We start from the raw sequence: 19,897 nt of genomic DNA on the forward strand, positions 1-19,897 counted from the left end.
TCTTAAAGGTTTGTGGTAAAAAAGATGACTTCTGAATCCTAAAGCCCCACTTCTGAACTTGTTTATTTCCCTACATAAAAACATACCTTACAAGATACTTAAGACCAGCACCCAAAAATCGGAAACAAACCAACAAAACAGCAATCAACAGTGGTTTTTGTTTGTCACCAGCAGATGGAAGAGCAAAATGGTTCTTCTACAGAAGAATCTACTAAAATAGTTAAGTTCGTCACTAGTCTCAGTTTAAAACAAATGCTCACCTGGAGGTGAGTAAGAAAGAACAGGGCACGTGGCCAGCCGTTTGACAGGTGACTGACGGGGCTCTCCAGGTAATGAAACCCCAGCGAGTGTAGTTTAAGAGTAAGGAGAAGAACATAGGGATACAGTAAAAAAGAAAGCTATGGTAGAACTTTTTCCCTAAAAAGGACAAAAAAGAATCACAAAGCACAGTAACAACAACACAACATATGCTGATATGAGCTCTTTACTCAATGTGTGACTCTGCCTAGTGACATCCAGCAGCGAATGTAGAAATATCTCCCATGAAAGGTGCAAGTGAGAACCTTCTGGAAGGTTCTTTGTACTTGGAAAAAGAATATTCAATATATCTATTAGTTTTATATTCTAGACTGTAAGTTTTAAAAAGCTGAAAATTATTTAGGATTGGGGGAAAAGTATAGAATGTGCAGCAAGAAGGCACTTGGGGAAGTGAGGGCAAAGAAAACTTTGAGATATGACATTAGAACACACAGCTGCCTTCAGGGAGAGCTAAAGTGAATTAAAGATGCAAATGGAAAAAGAAAGCTAGTCTTTTAATCATAACTGGCAAAAACTCTCTGAACTAGGTGAAATCTAGGGTTGAATATCAATCACGGATTATTTCCACCGTAAGATTTAGACCAGAATAATTTTAAAACATTAAAGACAAAAATAAAAACCCAGCACTTCAAAATAAATGGCAGCATGAGAGGAAAGAAAATGGAAAGAAAGGAAAATCTAAAATCAAATATTTGAGGGGCGCCTGGGTGGCTCAGTTGGTTAAGCATCCGACTCTTGATCTCAGCTCGGGTCTTATCTCAGAGTCATGAGGTTCAAGCCCCACACTGGGCTCCACACTGGGTGTGGAGCCTTCTTAAAAAACAAACAAACAAAGCTAAGAGAATATCTGAATATGAAACTTAACTCATGGTCACAAAAAGAATATACATTCATTTTAGAAAATTTGGAAATACTACAGTTGACTCACCTCTCGAGTGGCTAGCTGGTTGCTGAGTTCCTCAGCCTTCTCGATGTTCCACTCTTCCACAGCCTGGTCTATGCTCTTTTCAAGGCCCGACTAGAAAGTAAAGAAACCTAAAGCTTAAAAGCAGGAAAAAAGGCAAATATTTGCTGGCAAAGACTATGTCACAGGGCTACACCGAACACATTACATACTGAGATCATTTAATTTTCATGATGACCCCTGTGGTAGTTGGTACCACTCCCATTTACTGATGAGAAGGCCATGCAGAGATATCAAATGGCTTATTCAAGGCCAGATAACTTCTTGAACTAAGAAAAAGGAGATGCCAATACAGACTTTTGTGACTTCAAGGGCTGTGCTTTCCCTTAATAACAATATAACGTTAATGATAACAACAGTTAAAATGACAGCATGCTTATTATGTAGTAGACCCTGACTTATAACTGTAAGAAAGCTCATTTATCCTCCTAACAACTTCACAAAACACTGTTACCCTGTTTTTGAACATGAGGAAACTGAAGTCTCAGACTCACTAACGTGGCCAAGGTCAAAATCTGTAAGTGGTAAGGCCACTGCATGAATATGGGTCTGCCCAGAGCCTGTGCTCTCAAGCACCATTTTCCTCTACCTCTTCTCTCTACTGCCCCTTCCTGTAGCTTGAGGCCTTCCTTCAACAGCCTCTCTAGTCTTTGATGATGGGTATTAAGTTGGATATTAAATAGGGGAATAATGTTACATAAGAGAACAAGTTTTATTTTCTTATGGAAATGTTTTTATTTACTACATGAAGATGCTTTAGGAAATCATAATTAATACTTTCATGTGATTACCAAATGCACCAGGTAGGATTCATCATACATTTATGGAAAGAAGCTTAGACTTAAATAACTGAGGTTAGCTTGTGGAAATAGTTACCACATAAAATAAAAAAATATTTAAATAGTCTAATGTATGGTTCCCACAAGAAAATTCTGCCCTAACAATGGCTTAGCCAGTGTGTCCTCCATGTTTTTAGTTCCCAATTTCTCTCTCATCTAGTAAAAGGGACCCCAGGAATGCCTCTGCCTGTCAGTGTACTGCTTGATTACACCCATCAACTAAGTGAAATTTTGTTCCTGTGCAGCCTCTGTGGAAACAAGACTTAAAAATGCCCATTTACACACACACAGAGACGGAATACTAGTCAGCCAACAAAAAGAATGAAATTTTGCCATGTGCAATGATGTGGATGGAGCCACAGTGTATTATGCTAAGGGAAATAAGTCAGAGAAAGAAAAACACCATAAGATTTCATTCATATGTGGAATTTAAGAAACAAAACTCATGAGGAGCACCTGGGTGGTGCAGTCAGTTGAGCATCCAACTCTGGATTTCCGCTCAAGTCATGATCTTGGGGGTCTTAAGATCAAGCCCCACGTCAGGCTCCTCACTGGGCAGGGAATTTGCTTGGGATTCTCTCCCACCACCCTCTGCTCACTCACACCGCAACCCCCCTCAAGTAAATAAATCTTAAAAAACAAACCAGATGGGGGCGCCTGGGTGGCTCAGTGGGTTAAGCCTCTGCCTTTCGCTCAGGTCATGATCCCAGCGTCCTGGGATCGAGCCCCGCATCGGGCTCTCTGCTTGGCGGGGAGCCTGCTTCCTCCTCTCTCTCTCTCTATGCCTGCCTCTCTCCCTACTTGTGATCTCTATCTGTCAAATAAATAAATAAAAATCTTAAAAAAAAAAAAAAAAAAAAAAAACAAACCAGATGAACATACGGGGCAGGAGGTGGGGAGAAAGGGGGAAACAAATCATAAAAGACTCTTAATGGTAGGGAACCAACTGAGGGCTGATGGAGGGGAGTAGGTGGGGGAGGGGCTAGATGGATGATATGTCTTAAGGAGGGCACTTGTTATGATGAGCACTGGGTGTTATATGCAAGTGATGGATCATTAAATTCTACTCCTGAAATCAATATTACACTCTATGTTAACTAATTAGAATTTAAATGAAAATTTGAAAAGAAAAAAAAAATACCCACACATAATCTGCTTAAAAAGATGATGGAACACAGACCAGTAAGGTTATCACTAGTTGAATGAAGATCATCCCTTCTCACAATCCTCACCCCACTTAAGGTCTTGATAGGATGACTCACTTATAATCCTTGCTCGCAAATGTAGCTTAAGACCATCACTCAGCAGGCCTTAGTCTCTGATCCTAGGCCATGATCCTAGGCCATGTGGCTCTCCTGCCCTTTTCCCATTCTGGCCCTATGAATTCAGTGTCCAGAAATTCTTTTGGGGGGGGGGGGCATCGGCCTTCTGCTCAGGTCATGATCCCGGAGTCCTGGGATCAAGCCCCAAGTTAGGCTTCCCACTAAGCGGGGAGTCTGCTTCTCCCTCTCCCACTGTCCCACCCCCAGTTTATGCTTTCTCTCTTGCTCACTCTCTCTCAAATATATAAAATCTTAAAAAAAAAAACCACAGAAATTCTTTTTTGTATTTCTGAAGAACTCTTTTCACCATCCAAAAATCATCCTGGACTCACTTTTCCAACATTCTTCATCCTCAGGGACCTCTAACTAATACCTCACCCCAGAGACCAAACTCCAGGCCAGTGACATTCCAAGTGTGGTCTGTGTACCTGTTCAGGTCTGTGAATGGTGCCGGTCTATGAACTGAGCTTGTGCCAGAATGCAAATCAACTACATGACTATACTCAGCTTTGACTTTTTTTTTTTTTAAATGAAAAAGGACAACGAGACTTTCTCAAATCAGGAAGTAGTATGCTGAGCTATATTCAGATACAAGCTCTGTATCTCTTGGAAGACCAATTCTTTGAAAAGGCTTGCTCTGGGCCAGGCAATAGACATCACCTGAAAGCTCTAATTCCAAAGCTTTACAATCTGGAATTCTCTCTGAACTCAAGACTCTGTCCTTTGACTTATCCCAAGTTTCATAGCCAGAGGACCTGCATTGTCTTCATTTGTAACCCTGCCCCGGGACCACTGTGTTCATTCTCAGAGTCCTTCAGTCCCTCCCTGGATTCTCCTAACCTCCTTCTCTGGCCTGCCGCCCATGATTAATCTTTTCTAACTCTAAGCCAGGAGTTCTCCAAGTTGAAGTCTGGACCAGCAGCATCAGCACTACCGGGGCACTTGTCAGAAATACAAAAGCTCTGAATCAGAAAGGGGGGTTGGGGCCCAGCAACTCACTGACGCTAACCAGGTCAAAGTTTGAGAACCACTGACCTAAGCAATACCTTCAACTTCCTCCCACATGTTACCTTGTTTTGGCTACTCCCAACCACTTGTTTCTACTACTTTAACATCTTCCTCTTCCTTCTTCTCAGTAATGTACGCAGTCCTAGGGCTTCAATTACTTCTTATAAGCTGCTTTACAGATCTCTAACTAATTCAAAACATCCGACCTCTCGGCTATTCCAAGATCTTTATCTCCAGCTACTTGCTAGTTATTTTCATATTGAAGCCTTGCGAAGACAAGGTCTCTAACTTCTTGTTATACTTAAAATAAGCTCATCCCTTGGGGCGCCTGGGTGGCTCAGTGGTTTAAGCTGCTGCCTTCGGCTCAGGTCATGATCTCAGGGTCCTGGGATCGAGTCCCACATCGGGCTCCCTGCTCAGCAGGGAGCCTGCTTCCCTCTCACTCTCTCTGTCTGCCTCTCTGCCTACTTATGATCTCTCTCTGTCAAATAAATAAATAAAATCTTTAAAAAAAAAAAATAAAATAAGCTCATCCCTTACTGCCCTGCTTCCCCTTCAGAGCTGACTACCCACTTAGTCACCCCAGACAGAATCCTTAGTGGTCTTCAATGCCTCCAATCCTTTGCTCCTATTTTAACTCTTTTCATAGGGTGTCTCATGTTTCCTTTCTGGGCTTCTTCAAGTTCTCATCATCTCCTGTTGGGAAGATGATAGCCTTCTCCAAATTAGTTTTCTGTCTTTCTAAAGTAGAGATACCATGTCACTAGCCACCTTGAAAACACGATCACGTCTTCATTCCTTTTGAACTGCACCAAAATGCCTTCACAATAGGTTCCCACAATGGTTTCTCAGTCCCATCTTGGGTAATGATGTATTTCCCCATCTCTGGTCACATTTACCATTCTCTTACTGTCCCCTATGCATCTGACTTGTTTCTACTGGAAAAATCTTAACCATCCTTGTATGTCCCATGTCAAATGTTACCTTTCTACCTCTGTAGGTTCACTCACCAGTACACACCCACGGACCCTGCTTTATTCTGCCCCATGCCCAGTACCTAAGTGCCGTCCGCACTGCTCTCCCCATGCTGTGCTGTCACTGCACTCCATGACTCTCATTAGCACCCATGGGTCTCTCTCCCCTCCCGGGTTCTAGGCTCACCAAGCGCAGACCTGTTCCAGCACCTAACCTGGTCTTCTCACACAGGAGGCACTCAGTCAGCTTCTGTTACTGAGTTAATGGCCACAGTGCAGTAATCCATGGTTGCATTAATACTGAAAGGATCCCACCCAAATGAGGACCATTCGTGACCTAGCCACTGCTTTGACAAGTTCCCAGGAGAATTCTACAACAGTAATATTGGGGTAATAGTACCCCTATGACTAAACAAGAGCCACGTTTTCTTATACTTCTTGATGTATAAATCTTTCCCACTACTGGCATATGCATTTCTTTGAGGGCATGGAGAGTATCTTCTTCATCTTGGACTCCCAGAGCCCTAGCATAGTCCCTGTCTCTAGAATTTTATTATTTGTTTTTACAATAGAAATAAAATATCTTATTTAAGAAATGAGAATAAATGGCTCTCCTTCCTGCACAGAATATTAGTTATCTCCTCAAATATATATGAAAATAAAATACTAACAGCAAACTTCAATTTTCCCTGCACCACAAATTCTGGGGGAGCCAGTTAAGTCAACCCAGACTTCACCTATCCCAACCTCTCATTTCAGCAACCTGGTCCCTAATGTCATCCCTTCTTGGGCCTGTCCAGCTGATTCCACATAATAGCACTGTATGTTTCCCTCCAATTACACAGGTTTCCTAAGATTAGTTAGACCTGGGTGCTGTACTTCTTTACTCCAGGACCTAGAGTAATCATAGATGAGTGAGTAAAAAGGAACCCACTCTACATTCTGAATAAACCAGTGGTCTGCTTATCAAGTCATTTTGCTGCATCAACTTGCTAACTTCCCTTTGGTTATCATACAGCCACTGCTTATAGTTAATGTCACAAAGGTAGAAACCAAAAATACTCCCCTCTTCTAGAAACTTATATGAACTACTGAGCTTGTAAGTATAAATTTTCACTTAAAAAGAAGTCAGCTAAAACTACACATCTATCTCTTCACCATCAACCAACTCCCATTCCCCCAGCCTTTCAGAGCACTGGCACAATACAGCAGAAAGAGCACTGAACAGAAGTCAGGAGCGGTGGTCATGGCTCCCGGCAAATGAGATTTCCTCGAAGGAAGAGCAAAGCCTCAGTTTCCTTCAAGAAAAATGACATGACAGGCATGATAATCAAAATTCTCTCCTAGAAATAAAATTGCACTTCCATGTTCAATTTTGTTTTTAGCTCTTTTAAAAGTTTTTTTTTTAATGCAACAAAATTTCAATAGATAAAACTTTATTTTTTTCTTTCCCTTTTCCCCTTTTTCTTTCTTTCTTACTTTTTTTTTTTGGACAATATATTTTTTTTAATTTTATAATTTATTTATTTTTTCAGCATAACAGTATTCATTGTTTTTGCACAACACCCAGTGCTCCATGCAATACGTGCCCTCCCTACTACCCACCACCTGGTTCCCCCAACCTCCCACTTCCGCCCCTTCAAAACCCTCAGGTTGTCTTTCAGAGTCCATAGTCTCTTATGGTTCGCCTCCCCTTCCAATTTCCCTCAACTTCCTTCTCCTCTCCATCTCCCAATTTGGACAATATATTTAAGTAAAATATAATACTTCCTTTTGGCTCTGAAAAATTTCTGGTTCCATTTAAAAAGATACTAACATTGTAAATACACTCAAAATGCTAACATTAGTAAAAAATATCTTAAGGTAAAACATTTCCATCATCTTAAGACCATAATAACAGTTTACAAAGAATATGGCTGGTAAGGTCAGACCCAGGGGTTCGATTTCCAGCTCCTCTACTTAATGGCTGAGAAACTCGGTGATTCCTAGACCTCTACAGCTTATAGTTACCTCACCTGTGAAAATAGAGTAATACCACAACCTCTGCAAGTTTACGGTAAGGGTCAAAGGAAATAGATATAAAATCCTGAGCAAAACTTTAGAATATAGTATCATTCGATAAATAAGCTGTTCATATTATTTTATCTAAATATCAGGATACCATTAAAACCAACAGGCGGTCTAGCTCCATACAGCTACAGATCTCCTCAAAACTCATCAAGGCCTCAGCCCCTAGCGTAAGACCCAAGAACTCAACTCTGAGTCAGTAAGTAGTGTCATGAAGTAAGGTCCGATTATTAAGTCTTAAAAAATCTTAAGTTGAACCCAAGAGTACCTTTACTGGAATTATTTCTGATGTCTCTCATAGCACAGAACTGGGACTGATGATACTGTGTGGGGCCTCGGTATGCTTCTCAGGTGCCTCTTGTCAGGAATCAGAATTTAGCTTAAGATATATGCGCTTCAATACAGGCAAACAAATTTAGAGACAGCACTTCAGCCACAGGTGGAAAAACATCCTAGGCCAGTATCTAACAGGTATCCACAAGGCCATAAATAACCTCTAATTAACAGTTTTGCTGCAGATCTCAAGAAGACAAATATCAAAGAAATGTATGGGTCCGAGGTTTAACATGAAAGACCGATCTCCCATATGTGCACATGCAGAATCTGTTTTAACGTACGATTAGAGCTCCTCCCGCCAAACTGTACAACATATTTCTACGGAAATGTTGCTACTAAATATCTGGATAATATATTCAATGGTTAAAGCTTAATACAAATGAACTATCCACTGAAGTTTGCTGTGTCTAATTAAACCTAATATCTAAGGGAGAAAAAAAATTAGGCAATCTCTCCATAAAGGAAGGAAGGAAAATAAAGAACTAAGAATTAGTGGTGTTACCTTTATGTATAAATCATACCTACTTAAATTATCGGAATCAACACCTGGGATCGAAAGATAACGCTTCGTAATTGTGTAACTGATACCAGGGGAATGGCCACGGTCCCACTCCAACCCTCCCCTTCACCACCACCACCTCTGCCTCCTCCAGACCACGACCCTACATCCCTCCCCCACCAACCCCTACGCGGCAGTCAGCCTTTTATCTCATCTGTGTTTTGGAGTTCCAAGTAAAATTTTGGTTGGAAAAAGCATCCTACTAAAAAAAAAAAAAAATTGAAAAAGCTACACTGTACAATCAAGTTTCTTCTCATAAACAACTAAAAAAATTATCAAAGACATTGTGCAATCACTCTTAAAATTATTAAAATTTAAGTCTGGTTTTTCATGCCAAAAAGTATACATTAAGTATACATAAAACTACTTCAATAGTGACTGCTGACGAATCAAACTGATTCAACTAAAGAATACTCGAGATATTTATGATGAAATTAATGAGTTAAATTTGTTCTAAAGATATTCCTACATAGATTCATAATAATTATTATAATTACAGAATGATTAATAAGTCCCAGTACTACAGAAATAGTATTAAAGCTGTAATTAATACAAAGAACACTTTAGAACGGCTTTGGATATTAAGAAAATCACATTAAAAACAAACCACTCCTGGGGCGCCTGGGTGCTCAGTGGGTTAAGCCGCTGCCTTCAGCTCGGGTCGTGATCTCAGGGTCCTGGGATCGAGTCCTGCATCGGGCTCTCTGCTCAGTAGGGGCCTGCTTCCCTTCCTCTCTCTCTCTGCCTGCCTCTCTATCTACTTGTGATCTCTCTCTGTCAAATAAATAAATAAAATCTTAAAAAAAAACAAACAACAACAAACCACTCCTCTCTGTATCGTGAGGAAAGCAGGTGTCAGCGCTGTTGTCAATACACATCCTGGGCTGAGCAAGAGTGTTCGCTTGGCAGGGTTCCACAGAAAGGAAGGAGGAGGGAAGGAAGCAAGCGAAGCAAGCAAGAAAGGAAACATGGTGGGGGGGAGGACTGCACACGAGACACAAGATTAGAAGTTTTGTTTTTCCATATTCTTGAGGACTGAGTGAGATACAGAATAAAAGGGCTCTTTCAGATACGGTAAGAGACGAGCCTCTGCTCCTGAGAAATAAAATAAGGGGCTCGAAATCCATGTGAGCTTTGTCCAAACTGCATCACAGATTTTCATGATCCTCTCTGTACTTCTTCGGCGCAGCTATTATCGGCTAGACTTACATTTATTCTTAGCTTTTATCTTGGTGCCTCCAATGTGGACATTCCTTAATGTCTATTTACTCTGTGGGATTCACAGTCGATTTTAGCATGACAGCAAAAGGGGCGCAAGGAAAACAGGGAGACAGTGATCCCAATCCGAAGGAGGGGCACAAACCTGCGGGCGCGCACTCATGCCGAACTCTCAAGAGAAGAGGACACCACTTGGCCCACTAAATCCTTCTCTTCCTTTCATGCTTGCATTTTTTTTTCTCAAAGATTTTATTTATTTATTTGACAGAGAGAAATCACAAGAGAGGCAGGCAGAGAGAGAGGAAGGGAAGCAGGCTCTCTGCTGAGCAGAGAGCCCGATGTGGGACTCGATCCCAGGACCCTGAGATCATGACCTGAGCTGAAGGCAGCAGCTTAACCCACTGAGCCACCCAGGCGCCCCCATGCTTGCATTTTTTAATAGAATAGTACGTGCTGGCAAAATCTTGGGCAGAGGCAAGCCTGGCCAATGCCAGTTGAAAAATGCCGTGACTTTCTTAGTCAGCTGTCATTCGTACAGAGGAATGTCTACCGTTCAGAAAATCCAACTCGGGGTAGCTCAGTCATTAAGAAAATCCAAACTCATCAAAGAGATTAATGAGTGATCACAAAAGAATTTAGAGAGGACTTCCCTTAAACAGAAATCTTGTTTTTTAAAATGATGTTTGACTTAAATTTCTTTTCCTAGAGTCCATCTAACATATAATGTGAAACAGAATATTAGTTCATAAAACCGAGTTGCTTAAAAGAATTTACACAAGTCATTCTAGCCTTTATTAAGATTACTCTATGCAAATCTCAAATTCTAGACAATGAGTAAGAGTTAGCCATATCTAGCCAGGATCAAGAAGGTACAACTTCCTATATGGAGGGTAACGATAACATTCTAATTTGGAGAGACTGTAAAAAAAAATCATTAATTTTTTACTTTTTGGAATGGTTAACAGCTTCACTAAGAAATAGTTTAGACATTCTGAAGTCAACAGTTCTGAGAAAATGTAACAAATACTATAAATAAGGGAAGATCAAAAACCACCTAATTCATGAGTAAAACTTAAAAAAACTTTCCTATTAGAACCAATACTTAGCATTCCTTCCCTCAAAACAACAACGTAGTCAGCAGTGGGGACTGTACAGCAGGATGGCTGGAGACCAGCCCACTCCCATCAGCCATGGCCCTCCCCCTCATACTTTAGAACAGGCTTACTGGGTCCAGAGTACCCTTCTCACAAGATCCCTCCTCCCCGCCCACCAGACTCACAGGGGTCAAGAGCAGAGTAACTGCATTTTGAAGCGTTGACCAGTTCTTCTGCAGTGAGGCTAGAGAACAGAGCATGGGGTCATAAAGCCTGGGTTTTACTGTCACCTCGACCAGCGATCTTTCTTTGTAAGAATGTAAGCGATTATGCACCTGCTTGAACATTTGTAAAACAGATAATGCCCAGTCAGTTAAGGGTCTGTCTTGATTTCCAACTCAGGTCATGATCTCAGCGTCCTGGGATTGAACCCCACATCGGGCTCCTGACTCAGTGGGGAGTCTGCTTGAGATTCTCTCCCTCTACCCCTCCCCTCACACGCACGTATGCACTCTCTCTCTCTTTCTCTCTAATGAATAAAGAAATCTTAAAAAAAAAAGAAAGAAAAGAAAAGGATGTGGTATTGGTTCCAATTTCCCAGTGTTCTGGGGACTAAATGACAAAAATTCTTAGCAAAACTGGAATCAAAAGGTTCACATGCAAAATTCTACTTTCAGTTCCTTCATGCACACACCCTCAATGTTGCAGTACCACCCGATGATGGGTTTAACATCTGAGGTTTGTTTCACAAGAAATATTAATCAGAATGGTCTCTATGTACCCACAATAGTCTACAAGTCTACAGAAATGATCCATAAAGAAGCAATCTGTCTACACAGGCAGGATACAATATACTCGGGCTTCAACCAGGCAGGCCCCTGAACCTCTAGCCCTATCATTCAGTGCTCAATTTTCATGCCCCTGGAGTCCACACTCCTTGATGTGAATATATAAGTCACTCATGCATTTAAGACTCTACTAAGTGTTCACATCATCAATACTGATAACATCCAAATGTGGATCTCCAGCTCAGATTCTCCCGAGTTCCTGCCCCATTTTTATCAACCATCTCTCTACTCCTGCCCACTGATATCACTCATGCCCCAGTGAACTTCGGACAGGCCCTACCCACCCCTCTCCCCACCCACCCCTCTCCCCACCCAGCCTTCCTAATTGTACCCAGCATCACTATTCACAGCGCTGCTGAAGGTCAAAACTGGAATGGCTCTCTTCCTCTCCTTATGCCCAATTCCTCTCCACCACTTCACAAAGCATCAGAGGGAAATACTGTCCATGCTCCTCCTAGAGTGGACCCCAAGTCCACCCACTTTTCTCCATCTTCAGGAGCACCATTCCTGCTCAAGCCACCATCCTCTCGTGCCTAGAAGAGTGTCTCTTGTCTAGTTTTGCTGCCAGTTTTTTGGCCCTTTCTCTACACAAGAGCAATCTTGACAAACATAACTTCGATCATATCACTCCCCTAACTTAAAACCCTGGAATGACTCCCAGCTACATTGTAACTAAAACCCAGGTCCTTATTCTGCCTCTTCAAGGCCTTCACAGTTTGTTCCCTGGCTGCCTGCCTCTCCGAACCTATGCTGGGTCATTCTCCTCGTTGACCCCATTCCAGCCAAGTTGATATTCTTACAGTTACTCAAATGTCCCATGATGACTCATTTTCCCCAGGACCTTTATTTACCCAGTTAATACCTCTACATGAGCGTTCTGTATACAGATGCTTCCTTCCCATCCTTCAGGTCCCACTGAAGTGGCATCTTCCAAGAAAGGTCCTCCCTGAACACCTAAACTAAAGTGGGACCTCCATTTTAATGTCTTCACAACATCCAGTTCATTTCCTTAACACCATTCTTTTTTAATGATTTGTAACTATGTACTTACTTTATTACCTAACATCTCATTTCACGTACAGTAGGCATTTTAACTTTTTCACTGAATTAATTAATGAGGAAAATACCTTAGGCAAGGCTAACCACAAACATTTTCTACTGGCTAATATAAGATGCGATAAAAAAAGATCTTACCTTCTCAACTTTTTTCTTTTTAACAGGGGGGTCAAACCTATCATTGATTCCAAAATACTGAGTAAGCTCCTTCCACTGGGTTTCACTTGAGGTCTGTTCACTGCAAGGCAGACATAACGTACTTTTAGTGTTTTTAATTGGTAACTACAATTATAAATCAAAAAACTAGTTCTTATGTTTAAGAGGTAAGAAGTTCAACTATTGGTACAAGTTTTACAATATTATCTAGAATAGATAATAACAGAATAGATATTTTACCTATTCATTCATAGAACCTACCTATGAGTCTCTTCTTCATTCTTCAGTTTACCTGAAAAGAATTCACAAAGTGTCAATACCTGAATATTCATTTATTTCAAAATTAATGTGCATTAAAAACTGTTGAGCTTAATCATTCACAATTTAACATTAGCAATACTGAAAATTAAATTAAAACAAAACACCTTTCCTGGAGCGTTTCCTTTTCTTCCTTCTGAATCCTGAAGTTGAGGTTTTCTGTTCAGAATGTTTTTTATGCAATTCTTGAAATTTCTACATAAAAGTTTAAAAAAAGAGAAAAAGTAGTAAATATATTTTGAAGCAAAGCATACATTAAAAAATTGCAAACATGTTAATAAAAATATATTCTAGCATTTCTAAAATTACAAATTTTACAAAAGTAGTTCAGTTCTTCTTGAGATACCCTATTTTCCAAGATTCTTTGACAACCTGATTTTTTATCTTCATTTATTTCGACATAAGTCAATCTGATTAGTTGAGAGTAAATTTCGATGATTCATACAGATGACAAAGAGATCAAATTAAAACAGAAGCTCGCGTATTATGTTGAGCAAAGTAGCTAATCCTACTAAATGTTTTTCTCCCTCTTTTTATAAAACACATCACCAAGATGAAAGTGACGAGTGCCCAGTGAGCTGACCACAAATCCAGAGTATTCTGAGTCAATCTTCCCTACCTCCCAGGTACAGGCACTCTGACCTAGCAGAGACAGGAGCGTGTACAAACACACATGCACAGGCTTTAATAAGAACACATCAGAGAAAACCTACATGCCACATATTTAAGGGAATTCCAGAGGGGCACTCTTCGTATGCATTTACATTTGCCTCTGCCCCAGGTTTTGGTCCATCAGTTTGGAAATCCGAGATCTCTGTTTTTGCAATGGCCCCATCTTCTTTATCTTCCTGTAAGTTAAGTCCAGAGTTCTCTACTGGGGCTTCGTCTTCAGAATTCAACTCCACATCACTTTCATTTAGGCCAGGAGGTAGCAGCCCACTCCACATCTTTTCTTCTGAAGAGAAAGAAGATGAATTTAGACATACAAAGTGGACATGGAAAGGAATTTAAAACCCCAAGAGTGTAGTAATTATCCCAATGGTTTGGGAACAGTCCATCCAGACTTTTTTCTTTTAATCTAAAATCACATGTACCTTCCATATTAAAAGAATTAAAATATTTGCTTGTATGAAATAAGTCAATCAGAGAAAGACAATTATCATATGATCTCTCTGATATGAGGAATTTGAGAGGCAGGGCGGGAGGTCTGGGGGGTAGGGAAGGAAAAAATGAAACAAGATGGGATCAGGAGGGAGACAAACCATAAGAGACTCTTAATCTCACAAAACAAACTGAGGGTTGTTGGGGGGGTGGGAGGGTAGGGAGAAGGTGGTGGGGTTATGGACATTGGGGAGGGTATGTGTTATGGTGAGTGCTGTGAAATGTGTAAGCCTGATGATTCACAGACCTATGCCCTTGGGGGCAAGTAATACATTATATGTTAATAAAAATAATTGAATAAAAAAATATTTGCTTGTATAAGATGTTTTAAAGAGTACAAAGTAGTTAATTTGTTACAAGACAAACTTACAGATGAATGACTTAAAGAAAAAAGGACCTGGATTCTCTAATATATATAGATGATTTTGTCTAAAAAAAGTAAATTCAGTAAAAGCATTCATGGCTCTAAGAACCTAACAATATATATGTCACACAATTTAAGATTTATAATATTATATTTCAAGCTATCATAATTAAAAAAGAAAACAAAGTCAGATGTTTCACTGGTACTGAATTGAACCTTCAGGGGACTTACTGCCAAAGGAGTACGAAAACAATTATTCAAAGGAAAATTTTTAGGCTGTGCAAGTAGTTTGAGGAAAGCATGGTGGTAAAAAGAATGTCCTAATTTTAAATTTTACAAGTGTTTGCTAAAATAATACCAAATGGAGAATTAAATATTAATCCTAACAATTTAACAAAAACATACAGCTTTTTTGAATAACAATATCGTGTTTAGGACACTACGGTTCAAGTTCAGGATAATATTTATCATTAGCTATCCGGCCCATTGGTAGAGGGAATATTTACTGTTAAGTTTATCAAAAATGATCTTTAAAAATGGGAGTTATAATCATTTGCTAAAATAATAATGGAATACATTTTCAATATTAATCACATGGCATATGTATTGACTCAAAAGCACTTCATTCAAAAGATGTCCAAATAAGAGAAGTCAGTTATACTGCCTGCTCATGATTTACCTGAAGGAATAAAATGCAAGGATGGAAATTTTTGCCGAGCTTTCTGTCCCCTGTAGTGATTAACCTAATGAGAAAACCACCTCCATTGTCTCTGAGACAAAGGCATCAAGGGATTTTGCATTAATCTGAATAATGGATTCCAGATAACCTTTAAGGATCTCCTCCCAGGTCCAAAGAATCAGATTTTATTTTTGCCAGTATGGATCCAGTCTCCTGTGTTGTTAGCCCTCTAAAACAACCTCACCAAAATACTCTTTTGGCTTTTTAAGAAGAAGGGCTCTGACATTTAACTGCTTCAGTTGTAATCCTGACCCTATCATATACTAGCAGTATGAGGAAATCATTTTTACCACCTCTGACCCTCAGTTTTTTCTGCTGTAATACAAGGATAATTATATTGCGTACAGGGTTATTCTGAGAATTAAATGAGATAAGCTATGAAAACACTCACCACAATGTTTAGGAGGTTCTAGGGGCTTGATCAATGCCGAGCTCTTTTTGCTATTAGTATTTCTGTGGCCATGTATTATATTTTTATAATTTCTATTATGGGTGGCAGCAGTCACAAGGTAGTTTTGAAGTTTCTAAGGTTGAGGTGCATTCACTTAGCAATTGATCCAAATCATTTACCTCCCTGATTTCCAAAGTCTAACATAAGTTTCTATAAAAACTGTTGGAGTCTGGTTTTCTGAATGGAGCAATAAAACCAGATTCAGGAAGACAATGGAGTCTAAGCGTCAAGGCTCCTCTTCTGCACAGGTCTTTCAAAGCATATACCCAATTTTCTATTTGGAATTTGTATTCCTTTTCTTAAAGAGGAGACCCAAAATAATATAAGCTCCAAGTCCCGTAAAACCTGGATTCACGCCTAAACCTAGCCTGAGGATTTTAATAGTTGGAATGGGTAAACTTTAGATACTTCATTGGCACAAAAGACATCATGTGAAATATGCCAATACTGAAAAACGGATGTTATGCCATCAATAAAAATATTTTTACTGTTCTGAGGAGTAGATGGAGTGGGAATGACAATAAGCTTCAAAATGACTTTGCCACTGACAAATAATAAACCTTTAGGCTCATTATCCATTTCAGAACTTAAGGATAGTAACACATTTCAGATTCAGCGTTCTTAGCAAAGTTTGGGTTCTATGTTTAAAACCAGTTTCTCTTCCCTGTCCATAGCACCCTGTGCATGGCCACTGTGTGCCAGGCTCTCTTTCAATCATGAAGACAGGCAAAAATATCTAAGGGAACCGTCATTCTACACACATGGCAAGTGTCTATCCATCAGCAGCCAAGTACCACTCGGCCCAGACTTCAGTTGTGGCTGCTAGTGAAAGGCAGGTGCCTCTCTGATGCGCACAGTTCTTCCACTGGAGCACAGTGCTTCAGCATCCCTACAGGGTGTGTCTGTGCTCTGGGCACCCACATAAGCTTCACCCTGAGGAGCACTCTCGGGTGCCTTGGAGTCGTCACCTGTCCCTATCAGCTTTCAAGCATTTTTTTTTATCACATTTTGGACCTTCTCAAAATCATCTATTTTTAGCTCTTGTTGCTGTGGCATTAAGTACTGTTTTCAGTATGACACTGACTAGTATGATAATTTCTTGTGTGTGCCCATGGGAAAATGAAGAACTAAAATAAATTTTAGAAAGTAGATCCTACATCCAAATCCATAAAGTAAGGCGAAATTCAAATAACACGTTTCTGAACTCAATCCCTGAACATCGTTCAAGTGGCGTGCCATTCTCCTGTGACTGCAAACACACACACACACACACACACACACACATACAAGGGCAACCCCATGGTCACTGATAAACACAGATAACTCACCGAGAAGACTGCAAAGTGGAGCTGCCCACGTGAGCAGCAGCTCAACTGTAAATCAGCCAATATGGAGTGGCTACTTTGTGACCTGCTTTGGGCTCACGTCTGAAAACACTCTGAATTCATAGTATATACATGTCACTCATACATTTCCAATTGTACTATGGTACCAACTGGTACTAGGTTAGGCCTCGTGTTCTCTTGTTTTGGCTGCTCTTAAAGATGATTCTCTAATTCTCTGAAATGTCTCTTACCCTATGCCTTTATTCTAAAACAAATCATTCCAAAATACCCTTTATTTTTTTTAAGATATTTTTTATTTATTTGACAGAGAGAGAAAGAGAAAGAGAGGTCACTAGTAGGCAGAGAAGCAGGCAGAGAGAGAGGGGGAAGCAGGCTCCCTGCTGAGCAGTGAGCCTGATGCGATGCGGGGCTCGATCCTAGGACCCTGGGATCATGACCTGAGCCGAAGGCAGAGGCTTAACCCACTGAGCCACCCAGGTGCCCCTCCAAATTACCCTTTAAATGTGAAAATTATTTGGCCATTCTCAAGAGATGTGATGTACCAGTCAGATGCAATACTGGTTAAACCCCAATACCCCAGTGGATAAGGGTTCTCTCCTCAACCCTGCTACCACAGCCAAGATTTCTAGTTTTCAGTAAGACTGCATGTCAGACAAAACACCTGAAAGATGCTCTAGAGAAAGCAAAGGAGACCCCAGTTACACAGAAGCAGAACCAGAGAGAAAAACAAAGCAAGTCAATGATGTATGTGGCATATACACAACGTCAAATATAAATAACGCGACAGAAATTCTTTAACCATTAATCCCTACAACCACCCTTCCACTAGAAATTACTATCTAAACCCCTTTTACAGGTGGGGAAACTGACTTGCCTAAGGCATTGTGATCTGCTTATTTTACAAAAACAGAACTCTAGGGCTTCAACTTAGAAACTTTTAGAGGATGCAATTGACGTAGTAATATATTCTTGGAGACAAAGATTTGAGAGTGGGTCTAAAGAATGACTCTAGCCTGTCATTTGGTTAAAATTTTGCTTCAGGGGACGCCTGGGTGGCTCAGTTGGTTAAGCGGCGGCCTTCGGCTCAGGTCATGATCCCAGCATCCTGGGATCGAGTCCCACATTGGGCTCCTTGCTCGGCAGGGAGCCTGCTTCTCCCTCTGCCTCTGCCTGCCACGCTGTCTGCCTGTGCTTGCTCTCCCTCTCTCTCTCTCTCTGACAAATAAATAAATAAAATCTTTAAAAAAAAAAAAATTTTGCTTCAGAAAAAAACTTCTTACTCTTTAAAAGCAGAAACTTACATAAGTTCCTATACTAAATGTATCCATAAAAATGACATTGGGTAATAATGTCACATTTTCTGGAAGATCAGGCGACTGCTCATAACCAAAACCCAATCTGAGCAGTTTAATGGGTAAATGCCTCCTGTCACTACTATTCCAGAATTTCAACTCCATTTTCACCTTATAAAGCTCTTATTTCTCATATTTTGTATTCAATTAGAATAATCACAGAAACCTGAATTTTGTCTGATCTGAATTTAATCCCAACCTGTATAATAATCATAAACCACCACCCACCCACTATCATGTTAAATAATTCACACAATAAACAGTTTCCGTGACTCGGAATTGCCTAACTAAAATACTTTCAAGCATCTATCAACATTAATGTAAAAGTCCCATTCATGAAATAACGCTGTCTTTTCTCAAAAAGATAAAGTAAACTGAATCAGAGGCCTGACTTCGAATTAAGCTCCCAGTCTGATTACCCAAACTATTTACTTGCCAGGATTTTGTATGTATGCATATGTTCCTGTAAAAGACAGTGTTTAGTGAGGGCCTGGAAAACACGTCCCAAGACCCTGCACGGAAAGATTTCCGGTTAACCAATAACATTTCGAGGCTCACTTTAAGGCGGATGCCGCCGCGATTATACTTACAAGGTTCAAGACCGCACGAGGGTGGCTCTAGAAAGGTACCCCGCTTCCTGCTCGGCGGCACGACCCGGAACTCGGCAGGCTCGCCGGCGGCAGGGCCACACTCCGATCCCCCAGCGGGAAGCATCCCGTCCCTGGCACAGAACTAAGCGCCGCAGATTCGGGTGCAGGACGTCTAGCCCGCTGACACTCCCCTTAACTGCAGCTCTTCTCCTAGCTACAGCAGTTGTAAACCGGAGGCTGTTCCCCAATCGAAAGCCTCTTCACCCTCTCACTTTGGCCGGGGTGGGACAGAGAACCCTTCTCCCACCAACAGGCTTCGGGAAGGCGCTACGTCCCTTCCAAGCGAAGCAGAGACCAGCCCCACGAATGCTTCCGTGGGCCTAACCGGGGGCCCTGCCGGCTCGGCTGTGAGGCCGCCCATACCTGCTCACTGGCTCCCCGCACCCGGCCCTCCCGAACCCGTCAAGTCGGAGGTCGGGGCGGCCGGGAAGCAGCCCGGCTATCAGCGGTACTCACCCGTCAGGAGCCGGCCGCCCGGCCGCCATCTTAAGACCTCGCCAACACCGCGCCTTCCCATTGGCTCCGGCATCTCAGCCAATGGACTGGGGCCGTTCTGGCCCCGAGGTCGTCATGGCAACCGACCGCGCTTAGCTCCGCTTTCAGATCTGTTTGTAGCGCCGGATTCGTTCTTTCTGCTTCTTTTCTCTCACTGTTTCCCCCTTTCTTCTGGACGTTTTTAAAGGCTTTGTTCTTTTCCCCATTCCCCGCTTCTCGCTGGTTTTGGGAATGAGGAAACTGCTGGCTTAGACCTTGAACT

At 41.2% G+C, this 19,897-nt stretch overlaps 1 protein-coding gene across 2 annotated transcripts in view; it reads right to left on the bottom strand.

Annotated features, from left to right (window-relative positions):
- The window catches only part of FAM204A (family with sequence similarity 204 member A), a 33,602-nt gene extending 13,933 nt beyond the window's left edge, over positions 1–19,669 (bottom strand). The window contains exons 1-6 of one of the 2 annotated variants that reach the window (XM_046027057.1): positions 19,597–19,669; positions 13,791–14,032; positions 13,185–13,272; positions 13,021–13,051; positions 12,742–12,841; positions 1,247–1,336 (exon numbers count right to left, since the gene is read on the bottom strand). In XM_046027057.1, the coding sequence (XP_045883013.1) occupies positions 1,247–1,336; positions 12,742–12,841; positions 13,021–13,051; positions 13,185–13,272; positions 13,791–14,032; positions 19,597–19,669 (624 nt within the window). Of the gene's footprint in view, positions 1–1,246; positions 1,337–12,741; positions 12,842–13,020; positions 13,052–13,184; positions 13,273–13,790; positions 14,033–19,080; positions 19,484–19,596 lie in introns of those variants that run through there. The other variant, XM_046027058.1, reaches the window with a different exon arrangement.
- Between the last annotated feature and the right edge of the window lie 228 nt (positions 19,670–19,897).

Source organism: Meles meles, chromosome 13, assembly GCF_922984935.1.
Source record: "Meles meles chromosome 13, mMelMel3.1 paternal haplotype, whole genome shotgun sequence".
NCBI classification, from domain to species: domain Eukaryota; kingdom Metazoa; phylum Chordata; class Mammalia; order Carnivora; family Mustelidae; genus Meles; species Meles meles.